This window comes from Arachis ipaensis, chromosome B08 (assembly GCF_000816755.2).
Source record: "Arachis ipaensis cultivar K30076 chromosome B08, Araip1.1, whole genome shotgun sequence".
Taxonomy (NCBI): domain Eukaryota; kingdom Viridiplantae; phylum Streptophyta; class Magnoliopsida; order Fabales; family Fabaceae; genus Arachis; species Arachis ipaensis.
In genome coordinates, this window is record NC_029792.2 from 8,324,776 (window position 1) to 8,341,240 (window position 16,465).

Genomic DNA, 16,465 nt, shown 5'->3' on the forward strand with positions numbered 1-16,465 from the left:
GACAGGACACTGAGACATGGACACTGAGACACAAAATCATGTTTGACAAAGGAGACATGGACAGAGACAGTGTGTCCAGAGACACTGAATTAGTGTATTTTGTGTCCATCCTGACAGGAAGGACACGGGGACACTAACAAGGGACACAACTTATTTTTCATTCTTTTTTCATTATTTTTTTTAATTTTTCATAATTATATTTTTTTATTATTATATTTTTCATCTCAAATTTTTTGAATGAAAAAAAATGAGAATAAATTAAATTTTTATAATTTGTTCTATTTTATCACCAAACAGAATACAAGAACACAAAATTTTGTGTCTCTGTCCATCAGTGTCTTGTCCTGTCCTGTTCTCAGTGTCTTTTCCTGTCCTGTTCTCTGAAACAAACGCAGCCTAAAAGACCTAGCGACCAAACCGTGAACACTAAACCGTACACATTGATTGGGAAACCGCCAAACAATAAACCATAGGCACGAAACCATTCACTCTTAGACCTAGTCACTAAATCATACACATTGAACCGTACACAATGGACCCGAAACCGCCAAACCATAAACCATAAACCATTCACTATAAGACCTAACGAATAAACCGTGAACCTTAAATATTACACATTGAACCGTACAATTTGAACCGTACACAGTAAACCGTGAACCCTAAATTGAACACATCGATAGCACTAAAACTCAGTTTTGGTTTAAAGTTGCTTAAGCTAAATAACTTGGTATGATTCATAAAATATGGGTAGGTATACCCAATTTAATTTCAATTTCTCCTTATTAGATAAAGTTATCGCATGTTCTATTTCAAGAAGAAACTATAAACCGCACCTAGTGGTATCCATAATACCATATACCTGTATACCACGTAATTAAGGCCATTAAATAATATTCCAATTAACTAGGTGATGGTTAGTCTAGGACTACAAGCAAGAACATGGTGCAATAAAGTGGAGACCATGCTGCATGCGTATAAGAAGGAGGCAATGAGTTGGTGGTCTACGCATAAAAAACTACAACTACAAACTATATGCTTACAAATTCTACCCCATACAACATGGATACTAGAAGGAAGCCCTCAAGCATGGCAATCGAATGTTTGGAAATGTTCCATGGAATCGATCGAACTGCATTCAGGATGCTGACACAAGTCCTTCACCGTGAAGTTAAACAGTCCTTGATGGTCATGCCATTTCTACTGTCAATGGAGACCATGGGACTGAGTGGTATTGTGCAAACAACCATAAAAAAGGAAGGCTGGTTTATGAACAGTCTTGCCGAGGAATGTGTCATCTGTTTGCAATGCCTACTATTTCCGGAGTTCTCAGGGGTTGTGGAGAAATCCAGAAAACTCGAAACCCTCGGACACGTGCTAAAAACTGAGCTCACCTTATACCAGGTTCATAGGATGAGATCCGTCCTCCTAACGATAATTCCCGATACCCTCTCAAACATTTGCTCTAGAATTCTAGGCGACATAACAATGGATGCCGTGTGGTTGGAGTATCAGAGGAATCCTAAAAGACTATTGGGTTTCAACACACAAGACCAGTGCATATCAGTTGCACCAGAGGCATCGAGTAGACATAACAATGGCCGAGGATTGCATATGCAACAAGGAGGAAGGCAAACTGAGCAAGATAAGGGAAAGTATAAGTACGTCTGCAAGGAGCTGGATGACGCGGAACATCCAAAGACACTGACTGTATGCTTCGGTCGAGAGTCCATGCCCACTGCAGATGGCATTGCTGAGTTTTTCTGCAACTTCTTTGGTCATGTGGTTCAAAGGGTGACAGTCATGCCTCGGAGGGACATAGACTCGGGTGATTTTGCTTTCGTTCTTTTCAACGACGCATTAATCCTGCGCATTATCATGGGGGACAAAAATGTTGTTCATCATACCATACAAGACATGAAAAGTTGGATCAGATGGTGGACAGGAACACATTATCGCTGTGTGAATTAGTCTACAATAGATGATAAAAGTTAGTGTCGTTTTTTCAAAATAATTTAGTTACACCAGAATCTTTACTTGTTAAGGGAGCTGATTTATACGTTATATGGTCATTTTTTTTATCCAAGTTAAATTATCTTTCCATGTTACCGGATTTTTTTGATATAATCTTGATCAATCTGGTTCCTTATTCGGCTGTGGTCATGAAGTTTAAATTGGAAATAACAAACCTTATGACCATTAATTAAGTTCATGTCGTTTGGAGTCCTTCACCATCCACCTCCCAAACATAAGATATTATGATGTACTTGAACTTGTTGGGACTAACGTAGGAGACATACCAGGAATGTTTTTTGGAAATATATTAGTTGAATATCACCTTTTTTAGTTGGACATTTTGAAATCGGACTGGTGTATGTGGCAAACACTTTGTGTATAAGTTTAGTTTTTTTCGTGGGCCCTAAAGCTGTTGTTAGAAAAAAAATCTTTCTAAAACATAAAGGATTATACACTATGTCCAAAAATTCCAATTGAAATTTAAGTGGGCCAGTGACAATGTACTTGTTTTGGAACTCTAGTACGTTTCGTTTTTTTTTTTAGCTTTTTAAAACCCAAAACCGGGAGAGTGCCCCAATTAACAAATAACAAAGTGAAGAAATCAAATAAACACAACATTCTTGAGAGAATACAATATTGTGACAATGATTTTGTTATGGCCACAAACAAATCTTAAACAAGAAGAATAGCTAAACCTCTAAAATTCTTTTCATGGCAAAACTGATTGTTTAACAGTTAACATGAAATTTTTTTCTGTTAAATGCTTAACCTAATCGATTGTTTTCCCACATACTATTGTTATCATATTTGATATGTGCAAACAGTATCATTTGCATTCAGTAGCATTGTATTTGCATTCAGTAGCAGTCACTATTTGGTCAATACACTGCTTATAACCAAACGTAGTCGCAATAAAATAGAATGCAAGATATGCACCATAAATACAAACCATAGAATATCACAACTGGTCACCAAATGTCAAACACAGAACATCACATACAAAATAACACATTCGGAATAACATTTTGATTAATTACACTACACAGGAAATTTTAAAGGTCTGCAAAAATCTGTTAAGTTGACCCCTGGTTGACGGACGAGTCAGGAGAGGTCTCGGGTCGCTGTCGCTTACTAGGACCTGCCTCAGCCCCCCGCCATGTTGCCTCTTGTTTACACTGTAGTTGAGTTAAAAAAATTTAGGCATAAAACATGAAAACGTGAGAAAATAGACCAGAAAATAGTGGTCAGATGTTACTAACCCTGACTGCTGAGTATGGGAATATTGCTGTTGTTGGCTCCGGCGGTGATTCCTAAGGAACATCTCGGTGTGGTAGACTCTAAGTTGGGCTTCTTTGTTGAAGTAAGCACCGCACACCAAAGCTAAGCGTTGTATAATATGTTCAGGCAACACCTTCGACGCATACAGTTCATCAACGACACACGAAGGTTCATCTTTCCGGTTAATGTCTCTGACGATCATGTAGAATACTCCCCAGCCAACGTACCTAAGCTCCACACTTAGCAAAGAACATCGTCTATACATGCGTCGTATCCTCCCTAAATCAGCTCCCTTAATCCAGAACCTGTCACCGTCTCTCTTGGGCGTGATGTGGAGGCAATTATCTTGAATGTCTATTAAATAAAGATCAGTGGTACTGTACCACTTGAATAGATTCACGATATTAGGTGGGAATTCAACATCATCCTGTGGTGGAACAAGACAAAACCATGGCAAGTTAGTTTTCCAAATGTTTTTTAACAGAATCATAACAACGAAAGAAGGAAAAATTGTGGATATATGTACATCTGTTGCAAAGAGCCCGAAGATATAAAACTGGTTGTACGATTGTTGTATGTTCCTTAATGCATTAACATACCTAACCAACATGAAGAAACAACAACAAATAAAACACAGGGGACCGAAACCTAAAAGAAGGGAGTAGCCAAACATTTTGTGACTCTTTATTTACTTATTCTCTGCATGCAGTTATTTAAATATGCTCGATTTTATTCTTTACAGATATAGCTGCTATCAAAGGAGGTAGTAAAAATTGAAGAAGATGCTTACCGGAATCCAGGCTCCATTCTTGTTTAATTACTTCGAAGATGGCTGTGGTTGAAGGGAGGGAGATGCCAAGGAAGTGTTCAGACGAAGAATAGTTGATTAATGAGTGTAACTTTTTTTTGTCTCAGTTTTTTTGCTATGTTACTATGTTAGTTGAGAATTTATTAAACCTTTTAATGTAAAATTAATCCAAACGTCGAATCAGCGGTAGAGGGTACTTATTATTAGCCAACTCAGTGTTATCCTAATTTTTGGAAAACGTAAAATATCCTTTAATTGATTGATTATCAAAATATTTTGGAAATGTGTCGTTTATAAATGTGCATAGATCCCCTTTAATTGAATCAGAAAATGTTTTCAAAATGGAATTGTTATCCATTGCTAATACACGTTGTTGTTAAATACTATTAGGTATCAAGAAAGCAAGTAATCAAATGATTTCAACATTTTAACTTACCCAGTTACTTTTGCCTCAAACATGAAAGATTTTTAGTTTTGTGTAGGTTAATAATTTTCATTGAAGAATTTAAATTTAAACACTAATAGTTATCAAAATAGGTAGTCACAGGCATTTAAAAAAAGAAAAAAAGATACCCAGTAATCAAATTATTTAAAAAATTGATTTTAAATTTAAAAATTTTAAAACGTTTGTTTCGAGTTTCTACCGGTTATATTTTAATCTAGCATTAATTTCGCTAGTAACAAATGTTGAAGAATTTAATTTTCAAAGGAAATAGTAGTAGTTACGTATAAACCGATTAATTAAATTAATTATTTTATTTAAGTCATAAAATGTGTTCCAACAACTTTGCAAACATTAATTGGGTTAATAGCAAACAATTAATAATTTCATTTTTCTAGGATTTCTTTTTTTTTTTAGAGGTAAATTAAATTTTGTTTAGTTTTTCGTTGAAAACGGGAATCGATGGAGAGGGATTAACGGAGAGTTATTGGGATAGAACAGAATATTTGTTGGAGATTATCGAAAAACGCAAGGTTTTAATAGCTAAATTAAAATTTCAATTTTTTTTAAACGCCGCGTTTTAATCCCTCATTTTTTACTTTATATTTTTTTTTCATTCACAAGCGTGTAACATAAGTATCCTTCAGTAATCACTATTCACTTTCCATCTTCCTTCACAAAACACTCCTCATAGTAACCCCAACCTAACACACAATTTGCTGCTGAAGGTATCGACTCCAACAGCTTCGTCTCGGAGAAAATGTCAAACAAGGTGAAACTCTATCCTAACTCTTCTCCTGATGGTGATCGGTTATTAATCATCATTTGCATGTAGTGTCAATGTAATAAAAATGTTATCGTTGTAAAATCAAAATAAGACAGTTAACCTTTTTTAAATGAATGGGTGACTGATTTGGGTTTCTGATTTGTTCGTCTGAAAAGGATTTTATGCATTTAGGTTTGATTAAGATTGTTCTGTTAAAGATTCAATAGATCACGACACTAAACCATTTCAACAAAATATAGTTGCACTGTATGTGGAAAAATTGAACCACTTTGTTTCCAATTCCAAAAACATGCATGTGTGTTGATTTTAAATCAAAAGATTCAACTGTATGAGTTTTTTTAAATGAACTCTGATTTTGTTCCTTTTTGAACTTGATCACTGTGTGACACTTGCCATAGATGACGTCTTCGAAGGACAAGGGTAAGAGAGTGCAAGCGATGGATCACGGTACCACACAGAACTACAAGTTGAGGTTTCTGAAGCCAGTAATAAGGCCATCAATGTTCAAACTGGTAATTAACATCCCTTGACTACACACCTCTTAATTTTAAAGTTTTTGCAATGCTATCGATGTTTTGACAGAACTTGACCTATGTGTAACAGTCATTACCTATAACTCCCGATGAGCTACCAAACCGTACCCCCTACCTGGACCTGGTTGTGCCTGACGGAAGGAATAACCCCTGTCGGTGCTTCTGGACGCAACTCCAAAGTGGCAAAATTGCATTGACTCGTGGTTGGGAGGAGTTCTACCAAATGTACAAAATCAATCTGGACTCCATGCTATATTTCACACACAAAGGAAACTCCAATTTCCAAGTCCGGATTTTTGATTTTGGTGACATTGAGAATTCATACCAACTCCGTGATCCTGAAGAACCACCATATGTAAGGACTGGTAATTATGAAATTTTAAAGTGTATCAACATCCCTCCTTCAGCTAGTGCTAGAGCGGTTGCCGCAAAGGTCAAAAGCAAGTGGCCTTTTTTTGTGATGGACCTAACTGCTCGCATGATGTCGTCGCGATTGTTGGTAAGCGTTAAGTTGTTGCAACATTTTGGTTGAAATATTATTTTACTGGAGAAAGCATTAAATTAGCTAATACTAACTGAAATTTCTTGTGTTATAATCAGCCGAACGTTTCTCATCTCAGTCACTTCACTGGTCAGAGGCACCCTATCATCCTTACACATGGCCACATACAGGTCGAAGCTACATATACAAGGTACAGTGGAAAAAGGGATGGTAGCTTCGGCGTTATTTCTGGAGGATGGGAGAACTTTGCTTCATTGTGCAACTTCAAGCCAGGTGGTGTGGGGGTCTTCGAGGTGATATCAAATGAGCCAGTGACGATCATCCAGGTTCGATGCAGATAGGATGCATAAGGATGAGTAACTGAAGGCGTAATGCCCCTGTGTTTGACCTCTTTGTCCATATATCATGCTAAGACTTTTCTCGTAGGTTTAGGAAGTATTATATGTTTCTTGCTTGTTGAACAATTATATTGACGTTTTTTGGGTGTTATTAAGTTGAAAACAAATTTCAGTATTAAGTATTAACTAAAACAGAATCGCATTCGCAAATATTATAGGTTTCTGCTCGTTTTTTAATTGACTTTTCCATTTTAACTTGATTGGACAAAAATTAGTTTTCCAAGTACAAATGGCAGAGTTGCCTTATTTTTTTTTTTTTGAAGTAATGCCAGAATAAATTGATTACTTTGTTGGCCTTTACAAAAAATAAAAAAAAATCTGGCCCAATCGGTGAGGAAGACAACAAAACCTTATATTTTTGTAAATGAAACTCTCTTAATATGTTGGGTATTAAATTGACCATTTAAAGGGGGATTTTTTTTAAAATTGGTTTTCTTGGACCTTAAAATGTTAAAGAAAAAAAAGTAAATCGAGAAAGATGAAAACACTGGTAATGTTTGAAGGAAGCCATATGTCACCAGTTAATTTTTTTTTTGAACTTGGTTTAATGAAAAATGTTTTTCTTTTTGGTACATGAACAGAATATTAAAAACTTAATTCGGCCCAATCAATGAGTAAAATAGCCCAACCGCAGTTTCTTTTAATGACTCAAGGCTGGGTAATTTATTGTAGTTGGGTTTGGATCTCAGCTGGGTTCCAGGTCTAGCGTGGAGTGTGTACTTTTTTTTATTTCTTAAGGTCCTTAAGCAGATGTAATCAGAGGGTGATCCAGAATCATAAACAAACAAAGTAGGTAACCGCATACTTTGATATCATCATCCTATCACCTCAGCCATATCATGTTTGTGGTGGCTTCTACCTTTAAGGCGTTCAACCCTATATCTTCATCGTAAGAACTCCTTCGTTTTCCCTTCGATTAACATGTTTGACTTTGTACATTATAAGTTATAAGGATCTGTGTGTTTCTCATTTGCTTTTTTTTAATTACCTTGAAATCAGATGGACAGGTGTTGAAACATTGGAAACTACACGGAGAAGGTTGTGTCCAGTGCGAAAGGAAATTGATGAAGAACCTAATACCCAAAGACTACAGGATTCGTAGCAGTTTGGTGGATCTCTTTATTTTCGGGTATGTGAATATTTGATTTCTTTGCTTCAATGAATACGAAATTTCTATATATGTTATTTTTGGCGTCGTTGTTTGTGCAACCAGGTTGATTTTTAAGTCATTTTTTAGGCCACCTAATTATATCCAAAAACACTAACGGATGAGGTACATGCGAACAATAGTGAAGATGATGGTCAATAACCTTTGCTGCTGCATGAAGGATGTATGAAGTCTCGATATACTCATACTGGAACACATGTAAGCTTAAGATTCAGCTATTATACAATGCCCGGACCCGTTTTCCTTCCGACCACTACAGATGAATCGGTACGTAATATTGTATTTAGCTTTGTCTATGTTGTTAGAAAATAAGCTGTTAAAATTTTGTCTGACGCAAACCTAATAAAAGGGGATCTGTTTTATACTATGAAATTTGAATTCGTTGGAATTACCAAGCGGAAATGAAATAAACGCAAAGGAGAGTAAGAATGAAGAGGTTAGCGTTTGGTTAAATGAATGTTTGGTATAGAGTTCTCAAGTTACAGGGACTAAAGTTTGAGTATTTTTGTGGTATGTACGTGTTAAGGTCAATCCTAAGTTAAAATTCGTGTGTGATCCATTAATGTGACTCAGAGGTCGATTATTCCAGTCTGTCAAATTTTCGTCACAATCACTGCCGTGTTGGAAATGATTTTCCGATTCGCGCGTTTGCGATCGTAACAAAAAATTTCTCAAACTACAATAATCGATCGCTGAGATACTAGATTGAATCACCATTGAATTGTAATTGGATTAACTTGTACTCTTAAAAACCACAAAATATCCATGCTTTAATCCTAGTAACTCATTAATTCTGTGCCAACCTTCATTTAACCAAACACTGATATCTTCTTTCATGCTCCATTTTCCTTTTATTTTATCTCCGGTTGGTAGTTCCAACGATATCAGATTTCATGGTTGTCTATGATCTGCGTTACAAAGCACGAACTAGCAACTGATTTTGTTTTACTAGTAGTTGCTTAATATTAATTAACGTAGAATGTCATTTTGGAAATTATTCTAACACATTCTCAACTACATGCATGAGGGGTGATCCATAATCGTAAATGAAGTAGGCCACCGCATACTTTAATATCATCATCCTATCTCCTCAGCCCTATCATGTTCGTGGTGGTGAGTACCTTTCGGGCGTTCAAGTGCAAATCTTCATCGTAATAACTCATTTATCTCCCCTTGGATTAACATGTTTGACTTTGTACATTATAAGGTATTAGGATCTGTGTGTTTCTCATTTGGTGTTTTTTTTTTAATCAATTTGAAATCAGATTCAAATGTATGAAACATTGGAAACACCACGGAGTAGGTTGTGTCCACTGGGAAAGGAAATTGATGAAGAACCTAAAACCCAAAGGCTAAAGGGTAAGTAGCAGTTTCGTGCATCCTTTTTTTTAGGTTTACTGAATTAATTGATTTTTTTTATTCATCTATTGTGTATAGTTATCGTGCTGAGTTTTCTTAATATTAGGTCATAATAGTCAACAATGTTACAGATGCTAGATGACTACATTTTGGAAATATTCAAGCTCTCAATCCCAGGAAGCAAAACCCTGCCTATCAAAGTAAAGTCATGTTGTAGTCAAATAGCTGATAACATAGAAAGATTCGCTATTGTTCAACTTAAAGGAAATGTCCGCAGTGTTTCAAACATTTATTGTTCTTAATGTTAAATTCTGTCAGTATGTAAGACTCTAACAACTTCAAAATGTTATTGAACCTAATGATCGAAACTATGATATGAGCGAATAAAAATGTGTTTGTGTTTATGAATTTTCTGCTTCATATATCTATATATATTTCAAACTGCTTTCATACACAGTGTGTCATTTCCCCTTAAATAAAATTTTTAATGAATATAGGAAATCCATAATAACAAAGTAGATTCACAACCTCAACGTTACAAAAGAGATTTAAAACCATCTATGAACAATTCAACCTTGACTACAACCACCCATTCAATCTAATAATTTGGTTGGTAAATCAAATGCACTAAGAAAGGAAAAAAATCAATTAACACAGCTCTATTTTTTCAACTGTATTGCATAACCACAATGGTAGGAAGTCCTTACCCCAAATGCAACCACAATAAACTGCAACTAAAATACAGCAATGTAAGCAAAACACATGCATATTATTCAACATTATTGTCATCATAATGGACTAAGTAGGGAAAAAAATCAATTTACACAACTCTAATTGATCAACTGAATTGGATAATCATAATGGTAGCAACTCGTTACCCAAAAGTCAACCACAATTTACTGCAACGAGAATACAGCAATGTAAGCAAATCACATACATATTATTGAACATAATTATCACCCTAATGGACATATTCATAGTTAACGTAAATAACTACAACTTAAAACTCCTCAATACCAAGCAGTGACAAATACATTGCGGTCAGTAAATCAGGATAGATCATGCTTTTAGAACCAATTATACTTGTATTGCACTAAATTCAAAAGACTAATTCCTTCAAATGGTCAAAGTGTCCTATGCATTGACGCGAACAATGCCATGTACGATCCTTGTTTGTTGCCACAAGGCAGTGACGATGGTAACGGATCTCGGACATCGATCTGCACATGTCGTGTGTCACATTTATCATCAATGACATCATTAACGCATTCATAGTTCGTGAATGAATGTCTTTTGTCCTGCTGTGACTCCTTCACCTGCTGATAACATCATAATTCCCAATCAGAAACTATAATCATGCATAAAACCATAATGGTCATTCATCGCAAAGTGGTTAAGAGGAGTTTTACGCATCACACCTGTGTTAACGAGTAGAGATTTTTATTGAAAACACCATTCGTGGACGCGATGTCAATGGATTCGCGGCTTTCATGGAGGCTCCGCTGTTTTATAAATTTTTTTTAGACAAGAAGAACGAGATCTTCATTAATTTACCCAGTTCATGACATGGAAATTAGATGTTTATATTCAAAGAAATTACCTCAACAAAAGTGTTGTCTTTACCCTTCCGGTTCCTTATACCCGTCGCCGTAAACTTCCTTGTTCCACCCTTTTTAAAAGGCTGCGCAAACAGGGGAGCATTCACATAGTTTAATGGTTTTTAAAGGGACACACACCGAACAAGATTTTCACAGCAGGAGCCTATTTAGAATAAACAAATCGTACATTGGTATTAGGTCCTGAGTGGTGTTCAGACTTAATTGAGAACGACCTCGAAGAATTAGCAAACCTTTCTGGACTAAAACCTGAGTCCTTGGCTGATGCATTGCCGTATGATCGATCGCGAGGGTTACCTTCCACACTATGCTGCATCAGATCTGGACAGTGCTTGTAGTAATGACCGTACTTGTGGCAATTAGAGCATGCTCTCTTCTTCCTCCAAGAAGACTTCTTGGAAGGGGCTCCTTTGCTTTTGACAACAAATGGATCGTTGATGCCTTCCACGTTAACATTAGGCATTGAGTTTCCTTGTTTGCGTGACTGCAGGCGGATAACTAAATTGACAAGTTCAGACTGGACTTCATCAAAGTCTGCAAGATCCTTGCAAGCAATATCACACAGCTTGTTGCAATTCGATGCCAATGCTCCAACTCGAAACTTTAAGACCCTTTCGATGTCATCATTCACAGGCATTTCTGTGCTAATAAATTCGTTCTTTGCATTCTTTGTCCACCTTTTGTATATCAACGAATCTGGAAACTCAAGTATGTTTTCGAACTTCATGGCACATAAGATATGACTACAGGGAATACCACATGATTCAAACAGCTTGCACGAGCACGAGAACAGATTCTTACCTCTATCGACTTCCACCCGTCGATCTTTGGCCGGGTCTCCGAGAGCAGTCACACTGAACTCTACCTTGTCCAAGGTTGTGCTTAGTATCGTTATATTCAAAGCCCCTACCCTCTGAATCTCATTACGAATTTCCTTGAAAATGTTTCGCATGAAATAACATGATGCAGATCTTTCATATACCTCCAATGAGGTAATCATCACTGGCTCTGAGCACTGAGACTTAAAGTCAGCTATTAATTCGTTGTTTCTATACTCCTTTAAGGCCCTATCCAGGTTATGCATGAAGTCAATGAGGGTGTTCTTGCGATTAACATAAAATCTGATGAGAGAATTTATACCTTTACACTGTGATGTCGTCCTTATGTAACCGAAAAAATTATCCCGGAGGAAACAATGGGACCACATCTCACGAGTTTCGTACGTCTTTTCCATCCAGGTACTACCAACAAGGTTGTGCTTATCCAAAATGGCTGCCCATCTCCGATCAAAGTCTCTCTGGTCGTTGTTGTCGTATATAAGACCCTTAAAATCGCGCAGGAAATTAGAATTCTTTATATTTTCACATGCATTTCTCTGCAGATGCCATCCACATAACCGATGGGTCGCATCAGGCAGAACATTCTTGATTGCATCTCGCATGGCAAGGTCTCCGTCAGTTATTACTGCTTTTGGACTTTTCCCACCCATCGCTTCAACAAAGGTTTCCAACAACCACTTATACGTCTCTGTGGTTTCGTCGGATAGTAGGCTGGAGCCGAAGATAACAGTCTGCCCGTGATGATTGCATCCAGAGAAAATGACCAAAGGATTGTTGTATTTATTCTTCTTGTAGGTTGAATCAAAGGCAACAATATCTCCAAAGCAGCGATAGTCGATAATTGACTGCCCATCTGCCCAAAAAATATGCTCCAGCCTTTCGTCACTAGTGAACGTATACTTTCCAAAGAACAGCGGATCGTTGTTTGACTTGCCAATCAAATAGTTCATTGCCGCATTGGCATCCCCGTTTTTAACTTTTGCCCGACGATAGCGATCGATGTGGTTGTACAAATCTTTTCGTGTGAAGCCAGCATGACGATATCCACCCTTTTGGAATGCAATATACCCCATAATATGGCAGCTCTTGACACCAAAATTATGAAGATTTTTCACTTGGACTCTATCAGTGACAGTTAGATGACGATTGGCCAGTACCAGATGCGCAAATTGGGGTGGCGTCAGATCGTGGTTGTGAGATTCCACAAAACATGATACCTTCCATCTACCGCAGCCGTAGTCAAGGTTTACCCTAAGCCGAGCTGGACACTTGGTTTGCGTTAGTGACCTTGCCTCCCTTGATCTATCATCCATATCAAGAGACCTCATATTTCTCCAGCCCTCTTTGTTGCAAACAAGTTGCCTGCTAATGATTCTACCTTGATTATCCCTAACCACGTCGTCCTTCCTCATTACAAATCCATGCCAACAAGAATAAGCGTTATAAAATTGGCAAGCCTCATCCTCCGTCCTAAACTCCAGGTTCCAAATATCCTCCACCATTAAATCCGCTATTCTTTTTACACCACAAACTTCTTCACTCTTGTTAGTGGAATCCAGCGAATCCACATCGTTGTCATCAGCATCATCTTCTACATTCGGTTGATAATCGAAATCATCACCCAAATCATTATCAGAATCATTCTTAACATCATCCTCCTTTATGGACATAATTTAACCCCTGCCATAATTTTACCCCAAAATGTCAATAAACAGAGCCAATGGCAGCAACTACGGGAAGCTAAACTAAGCTGCATGTAAAATTAAATGAACCAAAACCAATTAAACTAACCCAACTGTTTTCGACCCCAGTATTAGGTTTTAATTTGAATTCCCCAAAGCTAGCCACAGCATAAAACTGGATAATGTAACTTAATTTCCAAATTCAAGGATAGCAACCCAACATCCTAAACAGAGAACCGTTTAAAAGGCATAGACTATCATCCAAATTAAACTAATCTGGATTAAGAAAATAACTTAATCGGACATACCTTGATGACAACCAGAGGTTGAGCTTCAACAAATAAAAAATGCACTGTCGGAGTCGGAGGGAGGTGACCTTTACCTAATCCGACGCACCTAATTCGAAGGCAGCCGAAAAATGAATGTTGGTAAACCAGCTTCCAGCAGCCACAGCTTCGGATCTAGCAGAAGTTCTGCTACAAATTTCTCTACCGGAGCCACATCAGTTTAGCGTTCGCCCTCTCCTCAGTTGACGTCGACGCCAATCCGACGAAAGCAGAGTACCAGTTCCGAAACCTGTTACTCGAAGGAGATCATTCTTGCTAAATGGACGCTGGGTATAGAACGAAGGCGAAAAAATCAAACAGGGTTGGGTAGTGGGTTCTAGGATAACAAATTTCAGGGTTGGGTAGTGGGTATAGAACAAAGGCGAAAAAACCAGTGGGCAGTGGGTTCCATGCGTTTTCTAGGAAGTGAAACATGAATTAAAGGCTTGTGAGACATGCATGTTGAATTTCAGAAAGTGATGGAGGGTATTTTATAAAATGAAAAATAAGTTAGAGATTATAAATTATAATTATAAATGTTCCCCAATACACTATATAATATATATACAATAATTAATGTAGTATTTGTTATAGTATATGTTCATTAAAGGCTTTTGCTATTATCAATGAATGCATTAATGAAAGGTTGAAAATTTTCTTAATCAATGGCTGAGATGATGACACATGTGCAAGGGTAACTTACCCACAAAATTGCCATGGGTTTGGAAGAAATCACCAAATTTTAGTACTAATTTCTGAGGCAACAAACATGATATTGAGTTTCAGCCTCAGTCTCCGTTTCAGTACCTTAAAACAAATGCTACTATTAGTCTCTGACCTTATTTTTGTCACAGAATAATTAATAACTTACTGAGATGAACTAACAACTATCTCGCTAAATTCTTGACGGCTATTTGAAGTAACAATTGAAACTCTTTTTTAATCTCAATTTGCTTTCTATGAAATATTTAGGGTAAAATATTATTTTAGTCCCCAACGTTTGGGGTGAATCCTATTTTAGTATTTAACGTTTTAATCCTCTTATTCTTATATCAAAACGTTTAAAATGGCATCAATGTTATTTTACTGTCAAATTTCTCACTAACACTTAATGAAATTGATGTACTATTAATAATGTTTTTGTTAAAGTTATGTTTGCTCAACTCTCTTTTTTCACCTTCACCCTCTCAACAAGTCCAAACTTCATTCTCCTACTCTGTTTCACACTATTAATTCTCTAAGAGGAATTTGAAGAGGAGGAAGAAGGGAGTAGAAAAATGGAGTTTAGATTTGTTGAGAAGGTAAAGGTGGGAGAGGTGAGTTGAATAAACATATAGTTTTAACAAAAATATTTTTAATAGTACATCAATTTTGTTAAGTGTTAGTGAGGGATGTGAACGGAGAGATAACATTGATATCATTTTAAATGTTTTGGAATAAAAATGAAATAATTAAAATGTTAAGGATCAAAATAGAATTCACCCCAAATGTTGGAGACCAAATCAATACTTTATCCAAAAATTTAAAATCCTAATTATAATTTCTCTTGAGGTAAAATGTTTCAATTACCACATTAGATAATTATTAGAAAATCTAACGCGACAGCTGTCAATCTATCTCAACATACCATTAACGATGTTATAACGAAAACAGAATTAGAGACTAATCTGAGTAATGAATGTCAAATTGAAGAATCAAATTAAATAAATTAAAACTTTAAGTATCAAATTAAAGTACAAATATAGCTTCAAAAATCAATTTAATTATTAACTTTATCCTTAATTAATCAACTATATTTTAAATTAAAAAAATTAAACACAAAATAAGATGTGCAGTTCTTTTAATAAGGTCTTGCATTTCTATTTTATAAACCTTTTCTTGTAATCTGTAGTGTAAGATGGGATTCAGGGTTTCTGGAGGTGACATTCAGCGAAAAATTAGTTTTTGGACAGGTAAAGTTGTCGCGAATATAATTTGAAAATATGAGTTAAGGGTTTAGGCCCATGTACGAAAGAAAGTTAATGGTTTGGGCCTATGATTGGAGTCACTATTAGGTCGGTTGGTCATATTTTAAAGCCCATTAAAACCTGCTGAATTCATTGCAGACCTCGGCCTCTAAACATTTCAACAATCTCTGACCGAAAACAAAAAGAAAACTTCAAGAATTTAGATATTCTTGTAATCAATATTTAATATTTCTTTTTATAATTTAATTTTTATATTTAATAATAATAATAATAATAATAATAATAATAATAATAATAATAATAATAATAATATTGATGATGATGATGGACGGTAATGATAATATATATTAACTGAGTTAATTGCACTTGATTCTTTGTTTTTCTTAAGGCATTTAATATCAATCAATAGAGATACAAAAAAATAATTAATTCTTTATTTTCGTTAAGGCATTTTAATTGCACTTGATTCTTTGTAATATATACCTTCTATTAATTCAATTATGATCATTCAAAAATCATGACTCTAATACCATTGCAAGCATAATAGTGTATAAGTCAAGGAATTTTACAAGAAATTGCGTTTTTCATTGCAAATAGTATGGCATTTGAATTCGACCTTAATATGGTACTTATTGTAGAAGGTGCTGATGAAGAATTTGAACAACAGACGGACTCACCCGACGAGATTGTTGTCAGTCAACCAATTTTCGAGAATATGAAAAACACACCAGCTTTGATGAGGTATGA

The 16,465-nt window shown here is 36.0% G+C and overlaps 2 protein-coding genes across 2 annotated transcripts; one reads left to right on the forward strand and one right to left on the reverse strand.

The window, feature by feature from the left end:
- Window positions 1,060-1,968, forward strand: LOC107610445. Its single transcript, XM_016312495.1, has one exon. The coding sequence runs from the start codon at window positions 1,060-1,062 to the stop codon at window positions 1,966-1,968; it is 909 nt and encodes a 302-aa protein (XP_016167981.1).
- Window positions 10,413-13,413, reverse strand: LOC107610444 (protein FAR1-RELATED SEQUENCE 5-like). Its single transcript, XM_016312494.1, has 3 exons — window positions 11,074-13,413; window positions 10,889-10,969; window positions 10,413-10,604 (listed from the first exon to the last, which is right to left on the reverse strand). Exons 1-3 carry the CDS (start codon window positions 13,411-13,413, stop codon window positions 10,413-10,415), a joined length of 2,613 nt encoding a protein of 870 aa, XP_016167980.1.

Excerpts from the sequence above, each read along its gene's own strand:
- LOC107610445 (XM_016312495.1), top strand. The coding sequence starts at position 1,060 with ATGGATACTAGAAGGAAGCCCTCAAGCATGGCAATCGAATGTTTGGAA.
- LOC107610444 (XM_016312494.1), bottom strand. The coding sequence starts at position 13,413 with ATGTCCATAAAGGAGGATGATGTTAAGAATGATTCTGATAATGATTTG. Across the intron at positions 10,970-11,073 it reads ACTCAGGACCTAATACCAAT|CCTTTTAAAAAGGGTGGAAC; the intron begins GTACGATTTGTT and ends CTGTTTGCGCAG. Across the intron at positions 10,605-10,888 it reads AAGACAACACTTTTGTTGAG|GTGAAGGAGTCACAGCAGGA; the intron begins GTAATTTCTTTG and ends TGTTATCAGCAG.